Below are 16,413 nucleotides of genomic sequence, written 5' to 3'. Positions count from 1 at the left end.
TTGACCTATGTGAGGAAGCCTCCATTAAATCCCAAAGGAGGGGTCTGGGGAGGTTCCAGGCTGGCAGAGTCATCCACGCCCGGGAGGGCAATGCACCCCACTCCCCGGGGGCAGAGTGCCTCTGTCACGTCCTTTAATAAACTGGTAAACCCAAGAAGGTGTTTCCCCGAGTTCTGTGAGTTGCTCTAGCAAATTAATCGAACCCAAAGAGAGGGTCGTTGGAACCTCCGATCTGTACCCGGCTGGTCAGAAGCACAGGTGACAACCTAGGCTTGTGACGGCATCTGAAGTGTGTGTGTGTGGTAGGGTGGATGGAGGGGTCAGCTTTGTGGGGCTTTGCCTTTAACCTGTGCAATCTGATATCTCCAGGGAGATAGCATCAAAATCCAGCTGACTTCTCGGATGCCCTGCTGTATCTGAGATTTGCTCGCTGGTGTGGGGAGAAGCCTTCGCGCATTTCTTACTGAAGTATCAGAAGCGAAGCGTTTGTGTGAGCAGTAAAGGAGACTCACATAGGGAAAAACTGGTTTTTTTTTTCCCTAGGAGACTCACATAGAGAAAAACTGTTTTTTTTTTCCTACACAGGAAGGAAAAAAAAACACCTAGTTGTCCCCTGTTTCAACCAGCTGGCCCTTAGAAGTTGTTAAGTGGGGCGATTCAGACAGAAGAAGGAAGAGGGGAGAGCCTGTGGGGGAGGGGAGGGAGGAATTTATTAGGTACAAGAAGGAAAAGTTGTCAAATTTAGTTACTTGAAACAAAATTAATTTGGTAAATTCAAAAGGGTATGTAGGTTAATTAAACCATAATAAATGAAAGAGAAGCTTGCAGAACAATCAAATATTTTGCAATCTTTTGACCTCCAGAGTGAAGAAAGCCAAAAATAGTAGTTTACTGACAAAATGAATTTAACGTTTCAGGCAAAGTTGATTAGTCCGCGTTCTACTTCTGTTGTTCTAGCTGTTGAATGCTCACCTTGCAATTAAGAAAATGATGATTAAGGGTCAAAGCAACACATGACCTTGTCCACTCCGGCTTTGGGAAGATGAAAGAGAGGTTTGGCAGGGCTTGTGCTGCAGTTCAAAGTTAAGGTTGTAAGGAGGACGCATTTGAGGCATGAAATGTTCCGGCTCGTTCCCCCTACGGCCATGCCGTGGAAGGGACTTTGGACGGTGGCGCTCATCATCCCACTGATCTTTGTAAACTGCCTTGGGGACGCATCCAGGCACGCTGCTGGCAAGGCTCTCCCGGCCCCTTGCTATTTCTCAGAAGTGTCGAGCCCACTCGGGGCTGGGGGTGGGGGTTGGAGTGATTAGGAGCAGAACAGAGTCAGGAACTGGCAAATTAAATGAAAGATAGTGCAATCACATTCAAACCGAAACTGAGCGAAGCACCCAAAGAAGAGAAGCCAGAGTCGAGATGCCATGTGAGTGTTAAGCTGACAATATGGTGTAATATACGATCTTGATGATATTAAATTTTATTGGCTGAACTTCTGACTTTTTTCTAGAAACTTCTCCTTTTTTTTTTTTTTTTCCTGATTTAACAGGTCAGTAACCATGTTATAAACACTTACTGTGCATCAGACCTTAAACCAAGAGGCGAGAATAGATAAGGCTAATCCCTGCCTTCAGGAGGTGCTCCAGGCATTTGTGGCTGCAAAACGTATTAATCCAAAAATTAATGGCTTAAAACAAAAGGCATTTTACTGTAACTTTTTATTGTGTAGCTCAGGAAAGGGGAGAAGACTCAGCTGGGCAATTCTTCTGTTCTCCATGATGTCCACTAAGGTCACTCAGACATAATTAACTGGTACCGGAGCACATTTCGAGGGTCCAAGATGACTTCACTTATGTATCTGGTGCCAGTGCAGGGCCGGCTGGAAGGCTGGACTCTGCTGGAACCGACACGTGACCTCAAGGGACCTGGGCTTCCTCCATGGTGAGTGTGTTCAGGGCTTCCAGAATATTCCAAGAGGCCTGAGTAGGAGCCTCAGGGGCTCTTTGTTGTTATTTCTGCTACATTCTGTTAGCCCAGATTCAAGGGTAGGGAACTACGGTCCATGGTTCCCAGGGAGGAGTGACCAATGTTTTGTGCTAGAGACACAGAGGCCCATGTATAAGTACCCATGTGCTCATATAGAGATACACACAGAGTAGCAAGATAGCACAAGGGTGACCGAAACGAGCCCAGAAGGATTAATAAGAAGCAGCCATGGAAGTTAAAGCGACACAGTTATTCTTAGTCAACAACATGAGCAGACACGTGGCAGCATGAAGGAGCTCAAAGTACTCAAAAACAACAACAAAAAATGACCATTAGTATGATATGCTGGAGGACAAGTGGGAGAGCCACAATGCAATCAGCAAGAGTCAGGGGTGGGCCCCACACGTCTAGAGCAAGTCTGTCCATTCTCTTTGGGGTCAGGAATGGACCTGGTGCCCAGGGCCTGTGGCCACACTGCGCCAGACCCTTCCCTCATAGATGAAGGCCAGCGGGCAGCATCAAACGCTCATCCTCCGGTCGGCCTCCCTCACCTTCACAGGTTCACCTCCACTGTCTGCCTCGGTCCGCTGCAGGTGATGCCCATTTTCCTTTCATCCCTATTTATGTTGGTCTCCGTAAGAAGCCCACACCTCCCCACCCATCTCCCGCACCCTAACGCTGAGGCTGCTCATGCACTAGCCTGTTCCCTGCTTCCGTCCTTCTCCAGCTCCCGGAAGCCTTCTGTCACCCCCTCTGGATTCTGAATTCAGGATTTTCATCAACACCACGAATCTTATACTTGGCCCATCACTTTGAGCCAGGCTTCTTCACTGTAAAATCACTATTTTCTCACTTACAATTATAATTATTTTGTAAGGAGATCGTATCAAACTATGTAAAAATCCTGTGTCAGAAGAGTAGGGATCTGCGGTGGCCCAGAGCAAGGTGTCGGAGCCCCAGCTGGGTGAAGAGGGTGTCTATGAAGAGGTGTGACCCAGCACTGGGTGTCAGGGCCTGGAAGAGCGAGTGGAACCCCTCAGCACTGGAGCCCCACGAGGAAAGGGTGTGGAGCCCGGTGGAAAGAGGAGGCATCCCTATCGGAGAGGGAGGCGGGAGAGTGGAAACGTGAAGGGGGTTGGTCGGACAAGTAAATGAACGGGTGGGTAGTGGGCGTCAAGTTCCTCATTGTCGAAAGAGGGAGATACAAATATGAGAGAGAAAACCAGTTAAACCCCGTGGTGTTGGATTGAAATTGGAATCGGTGTGACTTTGTGGTTTTCCATGTCGATACAGAAGCAAATGTTCAGTTTCTTGTTTCTTATACAGTCAACTGTACAACCCAGGAATGCCATTCCTGAGTATTCGCCCAACAGAAAAGAAAGTTATGTTCCTACAGAAACCTGTACAGAGAAGTAGATAGTGGCTTTTTTCTTTATTCATCAAAACAACCCAAATGTCCTTCAGCTGACGGTGGTACATTCGTCTAGTGGAATACTACTCATAGATAAAAAGAAACAAACTACTAATGCACACAACAGCGTGGATGAATGTCAAATGCATTACTCTAATAAAAGGAGCCAGGCTGAAAAGGCTCCGTACGGTGTGATTCCATTTATGCGACATTCTGGAAAAGGTTAGAATTATGGAAACAGAAAGCAGTGCTTGCCAAGGAATGAGAGTGTGGGCTGGGGGCTGGGGGCGATACAGAGAACCACGTTTAGGGTCTCTAAGAACTGTTCTCTATCTTGATTGTGTCGTGGTTGCACGACTATGTTAAGTTTGCAAAAATGCATAGAACTGTTCACTAAAAAGGGTAAAAGTGTTATTATTTGTAAATTATACCTCGACATACCTGACTTTAAAAAAAAAACCTAAACAAATAGATAAGCATATCCTTTTGTTTTCAAGTATTGTATAGTGATTTGTTTTGTCCAGAGGTTTGTGATTCATCTTATTAAAAATCAAAGAATATTACAGGTGAAAGAAGACTTAAGTCATCTCGTGTCAGTTCCTTCATTTTTCAGATAAGGAAAGTAACAGCCAGAGGAGGAAATGATGCATGAGAAGGAGCCATTAGCTTTCGCAATCTGATTATGTGAATTAGCTACTTGAGGGGCTAGAATTAGCCTTAGTTTTTGTCATCTTTTTTTTTTTTTTCCTGATGTAGCAAAATATAGCTCAGAGAACTCTCGGCATTTGTTCACTTGAACCCAAAAATTTAGCCGCAGATTTTCAGGTTAGCGTTTTTAATCTTGAAAGTTCACTTTGGTTACGTCTAGGATATAAAATTCCTGATGGAATTGCTTGCTAAAAATTAGCTTATTCCGTGTTCTACTGGTCTCAGCCTGTCCATAACCAATGTTGTGTCTGGAAAAGCCCTTGGGAGTTCTTATTACAATTGAAAGACGCCCTTCAGCAATAACCACTGAGAAACTTTGAAAAGCTACAAGTTTGTTATTTAACAAGACCTGGAAATTCCACAGCCCACCTGGGGCCGCACAGCAAGGTCGCAGATAGAGAGTGCAAGGGCCTGGGGTTCTGCTTTTACTGGGGTGAAGGCTGGGAGCCCAGGGTTTCACTGAGGTCCACCCTTGATTAGTGATTTTAAAACCTAAGAGCAGAGAATTTAAAGTGCAGAGAGAGAAAACAAACAAGCGGCCCAAATGGTCAATTATTGAAATCAGCCCCATCTCCAAAACCAGAGCCTCAGTGGGGAAGGCAGCCTGGCTTTTGATCTAGTCAGTCTGAGAGCTGTCTCTGAGGTGGAAGGCTGTCAATCAAAGTCAGGCACATGCATTACGAAAAAGAAAGAAACAACAACAGGTGTCAGGGCTTACACTACCTACCCACACGTGATGAATAATTTTTCTGAGGTTTACTTATTTTCATAAACTATACTTTACAAATGCATGGTCGGATCCTGTGAGAAACTAAAACGGTCGTTGTCAGCTTTTTAGACTTTGAGCCCCTTCTTCAAACCAAACCACACACTGACTCACACATGTAAGAGAGACTCCGGGAGGCCCCTCTGCCCACGGTGAGGGTCGGCCCAAGCCCAGCAGCATGAGGGAGGGGCTTCCACCAACCACAGGGCCAAAACCGCAGTGCCCAAACCCACGGGGAGAGACCCAGAGTGCTGGTTCACAGATGGGGAGCTGGGCGGAGTATGTCATCACACACTGAATTTGGTTCTTGTTAGTGCGACTTGTCAACTCAGAGAAGTCTAGGCATCCGTTCTGAGTAACACGTCTTTGTCCTGTCCTTGTATAAAATGTCTTTGTTTCATTCTCTCCACCATTCAGCTCTCCGTCCTTTTTATCTGCCTCTATCCTAGGGGGAGAGAAGGAAGATCAAGATTCAAGACATTCAAAAGGGAAGGACAGATAGTCTCTCACACACACACACACACACACACACACACACACACACACACACACACAGAGAGCACACGTGAGAGCTCAAAAGACAGAATCTAAGCTGCAAATACAAGTAGGTGTGTCTTCCACACTGAGATGGTCATGGAAGCCAAGGGTGTGATCTGCGGGAATGCCTGGAAAGGTCTAGGACAGCGGAGGGAGCCAGCAGTCAGGGGCCGGGTGGAGGAGGATGGATGTGCAACAAGGCCAAGAGAGTGTTTTCTGCAGTCAGAGCAAAGCTAGACTAGCACAGTTCATGAGAACCAAACGAGAGTGGTGTTTCAAGGAGAGAGAGGTCCAGTGTTGAGAAGTTTTGAACTGCCCACGAGAGCGAATAGCATGATAGCGGTTGGTGATTTTCAGAATTAAGTCTTCTACCCTTTCTGGCAACTATTCACGACTGGAAGCTCGTTGAGAGCAGGCACCTTGACTAGATTTCCACACCACTTTTCACATAAGAAAGGCCCAATAGATATTTGCTATTTCATGAACTCGCCTGATATATGTCTGAAGCCTTAAAAAGGTAGTTAGGGCATTTTGAGGGGCAGTAGTGATGAAACGGTTCTGTCTCCTGATTGTGTTGGTGGTCGCGTGTGTTAAAACTCATAGAACTGTACACCTCAAAAGGGTCCATTCTATTGCATCTTAATTTTAAAAATTTTGAAATAATAACGGTAAGATTCTTTTTCTTACATGGCGATGGGCTCTTGGGTGTTTCTGGTAAAAAGATTCTTTAAATCTTATATGTATTTTCTAAACAGGCCTTTGTATTTACGTAAGACTTAATAAAATATTATATATTGAATAAAAACAACTAAAGTTTTAAATAATGCATTTGAGAGAAATACAGAAAAGCGCTGATAGGAAGTCAATGAAAATGCATATGTAATTTAAGCTGACTCTAAAAGAAATGGAATAACAAAAGAAAGCAATAACAAAATCTCTATTGTCTCGTCTTTTTAACAGACAGGAATGGGTCACTTGCGTGTTACAAATGATGGGCTTCGCCTGGAAGGGGAATCTGAGTTTTTATTCCCGTTGTATGCCAAAGAAGTACACTCCAGAGTGGTAAGAAGACGATTTGATGAAACATTTAAATCATTTGTACTTTATGAAAAAGAAATAATGGTTAAGCGCAGAAATTCGGCATATTTCAAAGGAGAGTTCTTAGAAAGTAGACACGTACACACATTCATGACACACTCGTTATAAAAAGCTTAGCTCCAAGGTTGTAGAACTCATTTCTGATATTATGTTCTAAAAAGACTGTTTTTATGTGCTTCAGATCTGAATTTGGTGACCTCAGTAATTTAGACCATAATAAAGGCTTGGTAATTAAAACCTTTATCAAAAACAATCTAAAATTCTTCCCATTTATGCTTGTAATTTAAATACACTTCTTTCAAGGCATTTAAAATTATCTGCAAAGCTTAGGAAAAAATTAGTGTCATAGTGGTATGTTCTGTAGTAATTATACTAATTACAGATTATGGTTCTATAGGATTCTCCATAAATAGATTAATCAACACCATTAAACAATTGTGTGACTTCAGAAGTAAATCTGCCTCAGTATTATCTTCATTTACCTCCATGAAATTTATAACGAGTAGAGCCAAATACAAAATATAGTCAAACAATTTTTGTAATATGTTCTGTTTTTCCTTATATGATGCTATGGATTTTGTAGTAGAGATATTTTGCTAGTTACTGATTAGGTGGTATTATCTGAATAAAGTGTTACAACTTCATCCAGCTGTAACTCATCAATTGTAGGAAGAGTACACTCTTCATTTTCCTCCCTTTTCTAGGTACAAAAGGATCTATCAGCATCTCCTACATACAGAGGCTATGCTAGCTAATCTAGGGCAATTACAAAAGAAACAAAAGGCCAACCACTGTAAGAGAGATAAAGTACACTCCTAAACTAAACATCAGAACAATCACCAACCTCTACTACCAACTACAAAATGATATGGTATAAAACTTATGAGTACTGATTGCAATAGAGAGGTCCTAGAGAGTACAGAGCTCGCAGTAGTTATCAGGCACTACGGTGTCAGCAGTAGGAACAGGTAAATGACCTGGAATATCACGGGCTGTTGTCCGTATCAGCCTGATTCTATGAGCTTATTCAGATAATACACGTACATCAGTCATGATGGCACTTCCCCCTATTAACCAGCCCTGTTGTATGGAAACATGGGAAATAATGCAAGCTTTTGTAAAAAGGGAAGTCAGGTGCGAAGAAAGAATTCAAATATTAGAGCTTAGCCTTTTTTGGCCCCAGAGTTCTGTTGGCTAATCTCCTACCATATTTTTTTAAGAGATAAGACTGAGAGAATAGCCTGGCGACTGAAATCGGGTGATTAAATCATAGCAAATATAATATTCTGGAATTAATAATACTTTTAGTTATATCCTATCAGACTTTTTCATCTACAGTATCCTTTTTTGAAAAGGGAGCAAAATTATTTAAATTATTTTAGATAATTACATATTAAAGTCTCACAATGATACATTAATGTGAAATGTCAATCAGTACATAAAATTACACAAACATTTGGAATAATATTACGTGATAACAGAGCTGTGAAGTATTTTGTAACTAGTATGGCTTTCCAATAATAGGATTAACTGAACAAAATTATGCCTTGTAATTTTTGTGTGCACTGATGTATTAGTTATGTTTTCTTTTCAAAGATGCGTCTAGGAAGTAATTTTCCATAAAATTACAGAAATTATCTTATGAATTTGCAAAATGTGACACATATTTTATTTATCCATATTGCTGGGCTGGGAGAATTTTTTCATTTTAAGTGTAATTCAGCATGGTGTTCTGGCTGCTAGCATATGATGACTCAGTAACCCTTCAGAATTAATACATGAGGCTCTGTTGGGGCTGTGCTTGGAGTTCATGACTTAAACCCATCCACCCTGCCCGTTAACATAAACGCAGAGCAGTTATATCTGATAGAGCAGAAAGACTACATAGTAAAACACAGAGACACAATCCAACATGAAATAGAACAGAAACACAATTTTAAACCTTTACTTGAAATGATTTTCTTTGAGATTCACAAACCTGAAAAGAGACAGGAACAGCTTACAATCAGAGTCTACAGAGCAACAGACACCAAATTGATGTCAACATGATTGGGACCCCAGCAGGCCTATTGCATGAGACAGCAATGAAAGGCAGAAATTGCCCAAGCTTGAATAAAGCTGTATATCTGTGGGGAGGAACCCACAAAGATGCCAGACCAGGACACTAATATCACTGAGGACAGAGGCCCTGAGCCACCCTTGTAAGACTGAGAGACCGTGGGGTCTGAATGGAAGCAATGGTAAAAAGCTTTTAGACAGGCTGGACAAGTACAGAAATTAAAATACACAGGAGCTTAAGACTGAGACTTCAAACCATGTAAGGAAAACTTCATCTAAAACAAGGTTACAAAATAAACTCTACGAGAAAGGAAACTAACTTCCAAGTAAAAATAGTCAATCTGAAAATGACTGGAAAAGCACACTTGAGAATCTCAAGGACATAGAGCTATTTTGAGCAACTTTAACGAAAAGAACAAGAAATTATAAAAATCAAAATAGGTAATAGAGGAAAGACATTAACACTCTCTCATTACACAACTAAAAACTTGAAAACATGGTTCTTGCTATGGTCTGAATGTTCATATGTTGAAATCGTAATCCGTCAAGGTGATGGTATTAGGAGGTGAGGCTTTGGGGAGGTATTTAGGTCATGAGGGTGAAGCCCCTATGAATGGGATTAGTGCCCTTGTAAAAGAGGCCCGAGAGAGCTCTTTTGCCCCTTCCATCATGTGAGATTACAGCTGAAAGGCACACTCTATGAACTAGAAAGCAAGTCTCACTAGACATTGAATTGGCCAGCACCATAATCTTGGACTTCTCATCCTCTAAAACTGTGATAAATAAATGTTTGTTGTTTATAAGCCATCCGGTCTCTGGCATTTGGTATAGTAGCCCAAATGGACTAGAACAATTTTCAGATGTCAGACAATGGCAGTCAGGATAGTTATCTCTGAAAAAAATGAAACAAAAGAGGTGAGTCCTAGAATTACCCCAGTTTACTGTCTGAACAGAATTTCGTAAGTCATGGGCATCAGGTAGAATGTTAAGAAAGGTATTGGCTCAGGAGTGACACAAGATCAGCACTAGTATCATTGCTGGTCTGGTTCCACATAACAAAGCTTAACAAGAATCCTTGAAGGTATCATAATTTTTCCAACTGACTTAGTGTGTCCCAGTACAAAGTTCAAAAAAACTGTTCTATCTGGGCACAAGGTCAAGGAAAGCGTGAACATGTCAAGGAGAGACATGAAAGATGGAAAGACAGAAAAAACTCACATTAACCTAGAGTTGAAGGATATAACACCTGGAATTCTTTTTTTAAAAGTCAATTGGTGGGATTAACAGATTAACAACAGACTAGACACTATAGAAGAAAAGATTAGTGAACTTTCAGGTGTAGCAATAGATACTAATCAAAATGAAACACAGAGGAAAAAGACTGGAAAAAATTGACAGAGAGAGATGAGAGGACAATATTTGAAAAAAATAATGCGAGATATTTTTCCAAGTTTGATGGAACTTTAAATCCACATATCAAACATGCTTAATGAACCTAAAACAAAAGAAACAAGAAGAAAACTACATCAAAGCATATCAATGAAAGTGCTTAAAACTGGAGATAAAGAGAAAATCTTAAAAGCAGCCAGAGGAATAGGACATCTTATATACAAAAAAACAAAAACAAAAAACATAAGAATGGATGGCTGCAGACTTCTAGTCAGGAACAACTCAAATAGTAGAGCACCAATTTTAAAGTAATGAAACAAAACCCAGCCAACCTAGAATTCTGTCCCTAGCAAAAATATCTTTCAAAAACAAGGGCAAATAGTCTCTCTTTTCACACTTACTAAAGCTGAAAAAATTACTTTAGCAGACTGGCACTACAAGAAATATTAAGGGAAATGATTCATGCAAAGGAGATATGATACCAGATGGAAATGTGGATCTTCACGAAGGAAGAAAAAATACCAAAAATGGTAGATATGTGGGTAAACAAAAAATTAGCCTACTATTTTAAACATTTTAGAAGATCTTGACTATTAAAGGAGAAATAATAACAATGTACTTTGGAGTTTACAGCAAAGATGGAAGTAAATTTATGACAACAATAAAATAAAGACCATGAGAGAAAAAAATGGAAGTACTGTTATAATGTTCTTATGTTATACATGAATTGGCTTTTACATGAATTACTTGAAGACAGACCATGATAAGTTAAAGATTTATAAATCCTAACATAAACACACATACAAAGTGTAGCTAATATGTCAACGATGGAGATAAAATGAAACCGTAAATTATACTCAGTCCGAAAGGAACCCGACAAAGGACACAAAGAGCAGATAGAATAAATAGAAAACAAATAACAAGTTGGTAGATTTAAATCAAGTCATATCAATAAGCACATCAAATATAAATGGTCTAAACACTCCAATTGAAAACCAGAGATTGTCATATTGAATGAAAAAGGAAGACTGACTATATGCCACTTACGAAAAACCCACTTTAACTATAGAGACACAAATAGATTAAAAATAAAAGGCTAAAAAAAAGAAAAAGAAAAAAGATATACCATATTAACACTAATGAAAAGAAAGCTGTAGTGGCTATACAGTTGATCCTTGAACAACATAGGGTAAGGGATGCTGACAACCCTCCCCACCATGGTCGAAAATCCACATATAAATTTTAATTCCCCCAGAAGTCAACTACTAATAGCCAGCTGTTGGCCAGAAGCCTTACTAATAATTTAAACAGTTGATTAACACATATTGTGTATGTTATATGTATTATAAGCTATATTCTTACAATAAAGTGAGTTAAAGAAAAGAAAATATTATTAAGAAAACCATAAGGAAAAGAAAATACATTTACAGCATTTATTGGAAAAAATCCACATATAAGTGGACTCATGCAGTTCAAACCCATTTTATTAATAACAGTAGATTTCAGAGCAAAGAGATAAAGATCTCAGAGATACAGAGGGCTGTTTCAAAAGACGCAGGAGTAAATTCATCATTTATATCACTAAACATTTATATACCTAATATTAGAGCTTCCAGATACATGAAGCAAAAACTGATACAGCTGCAAAAAAAAAAAAAAAAAAAAAAGAATTATCCACAGTTATAGTCAGAGATTTCAACATTTTTATCTCAATAACTGAAAGAACAAAAAGATTTCAACATCTTTCTCTCAATAACAGAAAATCAATAAGGATATAGGTAGGAGACTTGAAGAACACTATCAACCTACTTGATATAATTAACATTTATATAGCACACTTCCCGCCAACAGCAGAATACCAGTTATTTTTCAATGCACAGGGAATATTTATCAAGATTATATTTTGGACTATAAAACAAACCTCGATAAGCTTAAAAGTATTCAAATCATACAACATATGTTATTTGACTACAAAAAATTTAATCAGACAACAGTAACAAAAATATCTGAAAATATTTCAAATATTTGGAAATTAAATAATATATCGATACATAATCCATGGGTCAGAGAAGAAATCAAAAGAGACATTAGAGAGTGTTTTGAACTGATGAAAAAGAGAGAAACAGTATATCAAATTTGGGGAGATATAGTTAAAACTGTGCTTAGAGGAAAACTTATAGCACTAAATGCCTATATTAGAAAAAAAGAAAATCAATGACTTCTGCATACTCATAGAGGAACTAGAAAAAGAACAAACTAAGCCAAAGGTAAGAGAAGAAATGAAAGAATTAAAAGCAGGAATCAAAAAAAAAATAGAAAACATAAAAACAATAGAGAAAAATCAATGAAACCAAAAGCTGGTTCTTTTTGAAGATCAATAAAAATCGATCAACTTCTAACTAGACTAACCATTAAAAAGAGAGGACACGAAGGACCAATGTCAGAAATGGTAGAGGGGAGACCCCTGAGGATCCTACAGACATTCAAAGAATGATAAGAGAATATTATGAATAACTTTATGCCATAAATATAATTTTTCCACAGATGATTTGGCAGACTTCTTGACAAACACATGCTGCTTCAGTGACTAACTAAGCTTCTGCCATTCCCATATTAGGTTCACATTTGAAATAATTAATCATGTCCACATACAAAGTGGCCAGAGGAGACTATTGAGAACTCTTAAGGCAGTTGTGATCTATATTTGAGCTCTACCAACACATCCTTACATTGTTAATGGTCTTTTTTATTATTATTATTAGTTTCGAGTATACAGTACGTTGGTTAGACATTTGTATAGTTTATAAAACGATCCCCCTAATTGTTCTTTCTCTCATGACTCTCCATCTAGCCATTATATGAAAGCTAACTGCATTTCCTCTGTGGTGCTCCCCATCCCAGTGACCATCCGTCAGCTACTAATTTGTACTTCTTTAACCTTTCACCCCATTCTCCCAGCCCCCACCTCCCTCCCCTCTGGCCGTCTTTTTATGCATCTCCCTCATTGCTCCTTATCTAGGTCACACACTCTGGAGAAAAGAGATCATGTCCTGTGCCTCTTTTATCTACATCCTAAGACTAAATATAGTGTTGCATGATACATTGTTTTTATCCAAAGAATACAGTCAGAATTCAGTTCAGATTAATGGACAAATTATTAAATGTTTCTTTCCACCTGGCTGTCATTTACAAATGGCTTCAAATTTGTCTAAAGGATATCACTAGCTAATTTTGAAAAATGAGAAACTCATTCACAAGCTTTAGCTCTCAGCTTTCCTCACATAGAAAATGGAAATGCCCTCTACTTTACAATAAACATTACAGTTTTTTAAAAATGTACCTGTTGATTATTTCAAAGAGCAAGTACAATTAATATAAGAGCTTTCATTAAGTTGATAGAGGGAATATTTATATCATTTTGTTAATATTGCCACAGAGCCATTTCTGCTTTATACTATGAGTAACAGAAAATCTAGCCAGGAGTGGCATAAACTCATCAGAACTTTTATTCTCATATAACTAGAAGCTAGAAGGGGGCGGTTACAGCATCAGTTCAACTCTCACCAACGTTGGGGCCAGCAGCTTTGCCGTCTTTCTGTCTTCCCCATGGTTGCTAGGTGTCTGCTAGGCAACATCATCCAAGGCATGTGGCCGGGGAAGCCTGCAGTGCCAATACGTCTCCTTTTCATCAGGAAAGCAAAAGCCTGCCTGGAAACCCTCTTCCCGCCCCCAGCAGATTTCGGCTTCCATCTCATTGACCAGAATTGTATCACTTGGGTCCCCCTAGCTGCAAGACAGGCTGAGAAAGCAGTTAGCCTTTCCAGCCCCGACAGTGGAAGGCAGAAAAAGAAAAGGGTTTGAGAGTCCTCATTGGATCAGACACCTAGAGTGGTTCCCAGAATAGCTTATTTCGTCTAGGCATGGGAGTAGAATTCACAGCTCCAACCTGGGCCCTGTCTGCCCATTCCGCGGGAATGGAAGAAAAGAGCATGGAAGTTGGCATCTAAAGACTAGGTTTTATCTTGACACTGTCACTTGATAGTGACTTTGGGTGAGCTGTAATTTAATCTCTTTGAACTCAGTGTTCTCATCTACCATGGTACCTACTTCAAAATGTGGGGGATGAAATGAGAGGATGGATGCTAAAATTGTGGGTAAATTGTTAACTTCATTATCATGCTAGTTATTTTATAACAATGCAAAAACAAGTATTAAGGTCGCATCATTGGATAAAATGTGAGGGACTGATAAATCCATCTGCTTCCACAAGCTTCCATCTGCTTCCATCTGCCAGCTGGACAAATTATCTGACCTGTGAGAGTTCCAAAGTACTCCTGAAACGTCTTTCCTTCTGAAAAATTACATTATTTCCCACAACTCTGGAAGGTATTTTGTTCCCTCTGAGTGAACCGTAAACCCACTTCAACCCAACAGCCAAATTACTGCATTCCTTTTGAAGAAAACTATTTATATAAAAGCAAGCAATGTTCTGTAAAACGAAACCACCCACTTAGAACTGATACTGAAGAAAAGACTAACGTGCTCATAAAGCCACTTTCTCTTCCAACAAAAGCTCAAAAACTAGGCATTCAACAAATTTGAAAAGCTCTTTTGAAATTGTGAAAAATCTTTGCATTTTAACAATAAGTAACATGGTATTTAAATAGAAGAATGAACCATTCTATGATTTATCTTCCTAAAATATATCATGTCCAGAACATAAATAATGAAAATGAAATTTTGATTCTTTGGAAAAGAAAAAAGAATATTAAAAGTGATTGTTTTAGATCTTCACCGTGAAAACTGATCGGGCACATTGTAACCAGTGCACGCAGCACTATAAACCCATAAGATTATTATATTTTATGAATAAAAGTTAATACATTTATCTCTTTAACATAATGCAATTCAAGCTTTAAAATAATTTTACGAAAACAAATGTATAGTATCACTGAATCTGTGACTATGGAGATTTTATACAAATCTTAAATTTATATACAAATATAAAGATATCTTTGGCTAACTTTGTAAATCCCTTCCTAGGACTCGTCTCTACTTCTACAGTCTACTCAGAATGTGACTGTAAACGCACGAAACTCTGAAGGAGAGGTCACAGGCAGATTAAAAGTGGGTGAGTCCAGCTGCGTCACAGCGCTTTGCATGTGTGTGGTCCATGAATACTGTGCCAAATGGATGTTTGTTTTTTCTTCTAAAGAATTCAAAATCATTTATGAACCATCAAAGTCTGAATTTTCTAAATATCTTGCTGTGTCTACTACAGAGAATAGTTAGCATGACTTTGAGGAGAGGGTAGAGGACTGTCTAAAGTATTTTAATTAAAGTTATTTTGAATCCAAGAAATAGAGGACCATCCAAGATAGTACAAGAAACACAATGACTACTGTAGGATACAAAAGAGTCTCTCAGAGACCAAAGGAAATGAACGGAAGTAGATGCTTTCAAAAAAACAGCGATCAGGGCTAAGAGCCAAAGTTCTCTCTCTCCCTCCCCTTCCTATGAACCTTCTGGTCAGGTACCCCTCCCTTCTGGTGTATATCTGCCCATCCTTTTCCCTTGGGTATTGTGGCTGCATCGGTTCTAACTCTGCAGGGCCTCCAGGACCTCTCTGGTTCTTCATATGATGAGCTGTAGTTCTCGGCACCAACAACTTTGTCCTCAATTTCATGAATTCTCAATTCATAACAAAGTATTTTAATTGGTCCCACTAATCCATTTGGCCAGCTACCCTTGGGTCGGCTGTGTACATCTACCCAGTCAGCTAAGATCAGAGAATAAGGTCACGTGGAAATGAGGTCATATGGAATTTTGTACCTTGGGAAAAAGGATTAGAGAGGAGGAATATAGATGAAAGAAATAACAAAAGAGTAAACCAGCTGGTAAAAGGAATGTGAATACATTCTGTATACTATCAATATTTCACAGATTTGCAAAACCTAAGAAATTAGATGGCCCTTTTGATTATGCGGAAGTAGATGAGAAGTATACTGTCAACACAAGCTGGTAACTTTCTGTGTCTTTTTTTTTTTAATGGCTGTTTTTATAAAACAGAATAATGTTACATGTGAAACCATAGCCACATAGGAACCTGATGATTCCTTTTTATGATACAGTTAGGGATAATATAAATCCGTCCTCAGTTTCATGGATAGAAAAAACTGAAGCTAATTTGCTCAAGAATGCACAGCTAGTTCCTAGGAAAGCCTGACCAGGAATGACCCCAGGACTTGTTTCTCTGAGTGTTTCCACTAGCCCTCCCTCTCCCTAATCAGATTTCCTTACACTAGCATGCCAGCAGCTGTTTGAGTTGTAGAGACAGTTCTCATTTTTGACAACGAGGAATTTACTTAAAAAAAAAAAAAAAGAAAAAAAAACCGTTAGAATTACTTCGGTTCAAACCGTTAGCCTCAAATCTTGAGTTTTAACCTTAGTGTTTCATGCCTAA

General features: G+C 39.2%; 1 protein-coding gene across 1 annotated transcript in view; it reads left to right on the top strand.

Annotated features, from left to right (window-relative positions):
• SGCG (sarcoglycan gamma) overlaps nt 1-16,413 on the top strand; it is a 70,185-nt gene that overhangs the window by 17,416 nt on the left and 36,356 nt on the right. Inside the window, exons 2-3 of the mRNA XM_011361820.2 lie at nt 6,366-6,467; nt 14,994-15,081. Of these exons, the coding sequence (XP_011360122.1) occupies nt 6,366-6,467; nt 14,994-15,081 (190 nt within the window). The remainder of the gene's footprint in view (nt 1-6,365; nt 6,468-14,993; nt 15,082-16,413) is intronic.

This window comes from Pteropus vampyrus, unplaced genomic scaffold (genome assembly GCF_000151845.1).
Source record: "Pteropus vampyrus isolate Shadow unplaced genomic scaffold, Pvam_2.0 Scaffold71, whole genome shotgun sequence".
NCBI lineage: Eukaryota > Metazoa > Chordata > Mammalia > Chiroptera > Pteropodidae > Pteropus > Pteropus vampyrus.
The sequence above is the reverse complement of the archived record's forward strand: the minus strand, read 5'-3'. Positions and strand labels throughout refer to the sequence as shown.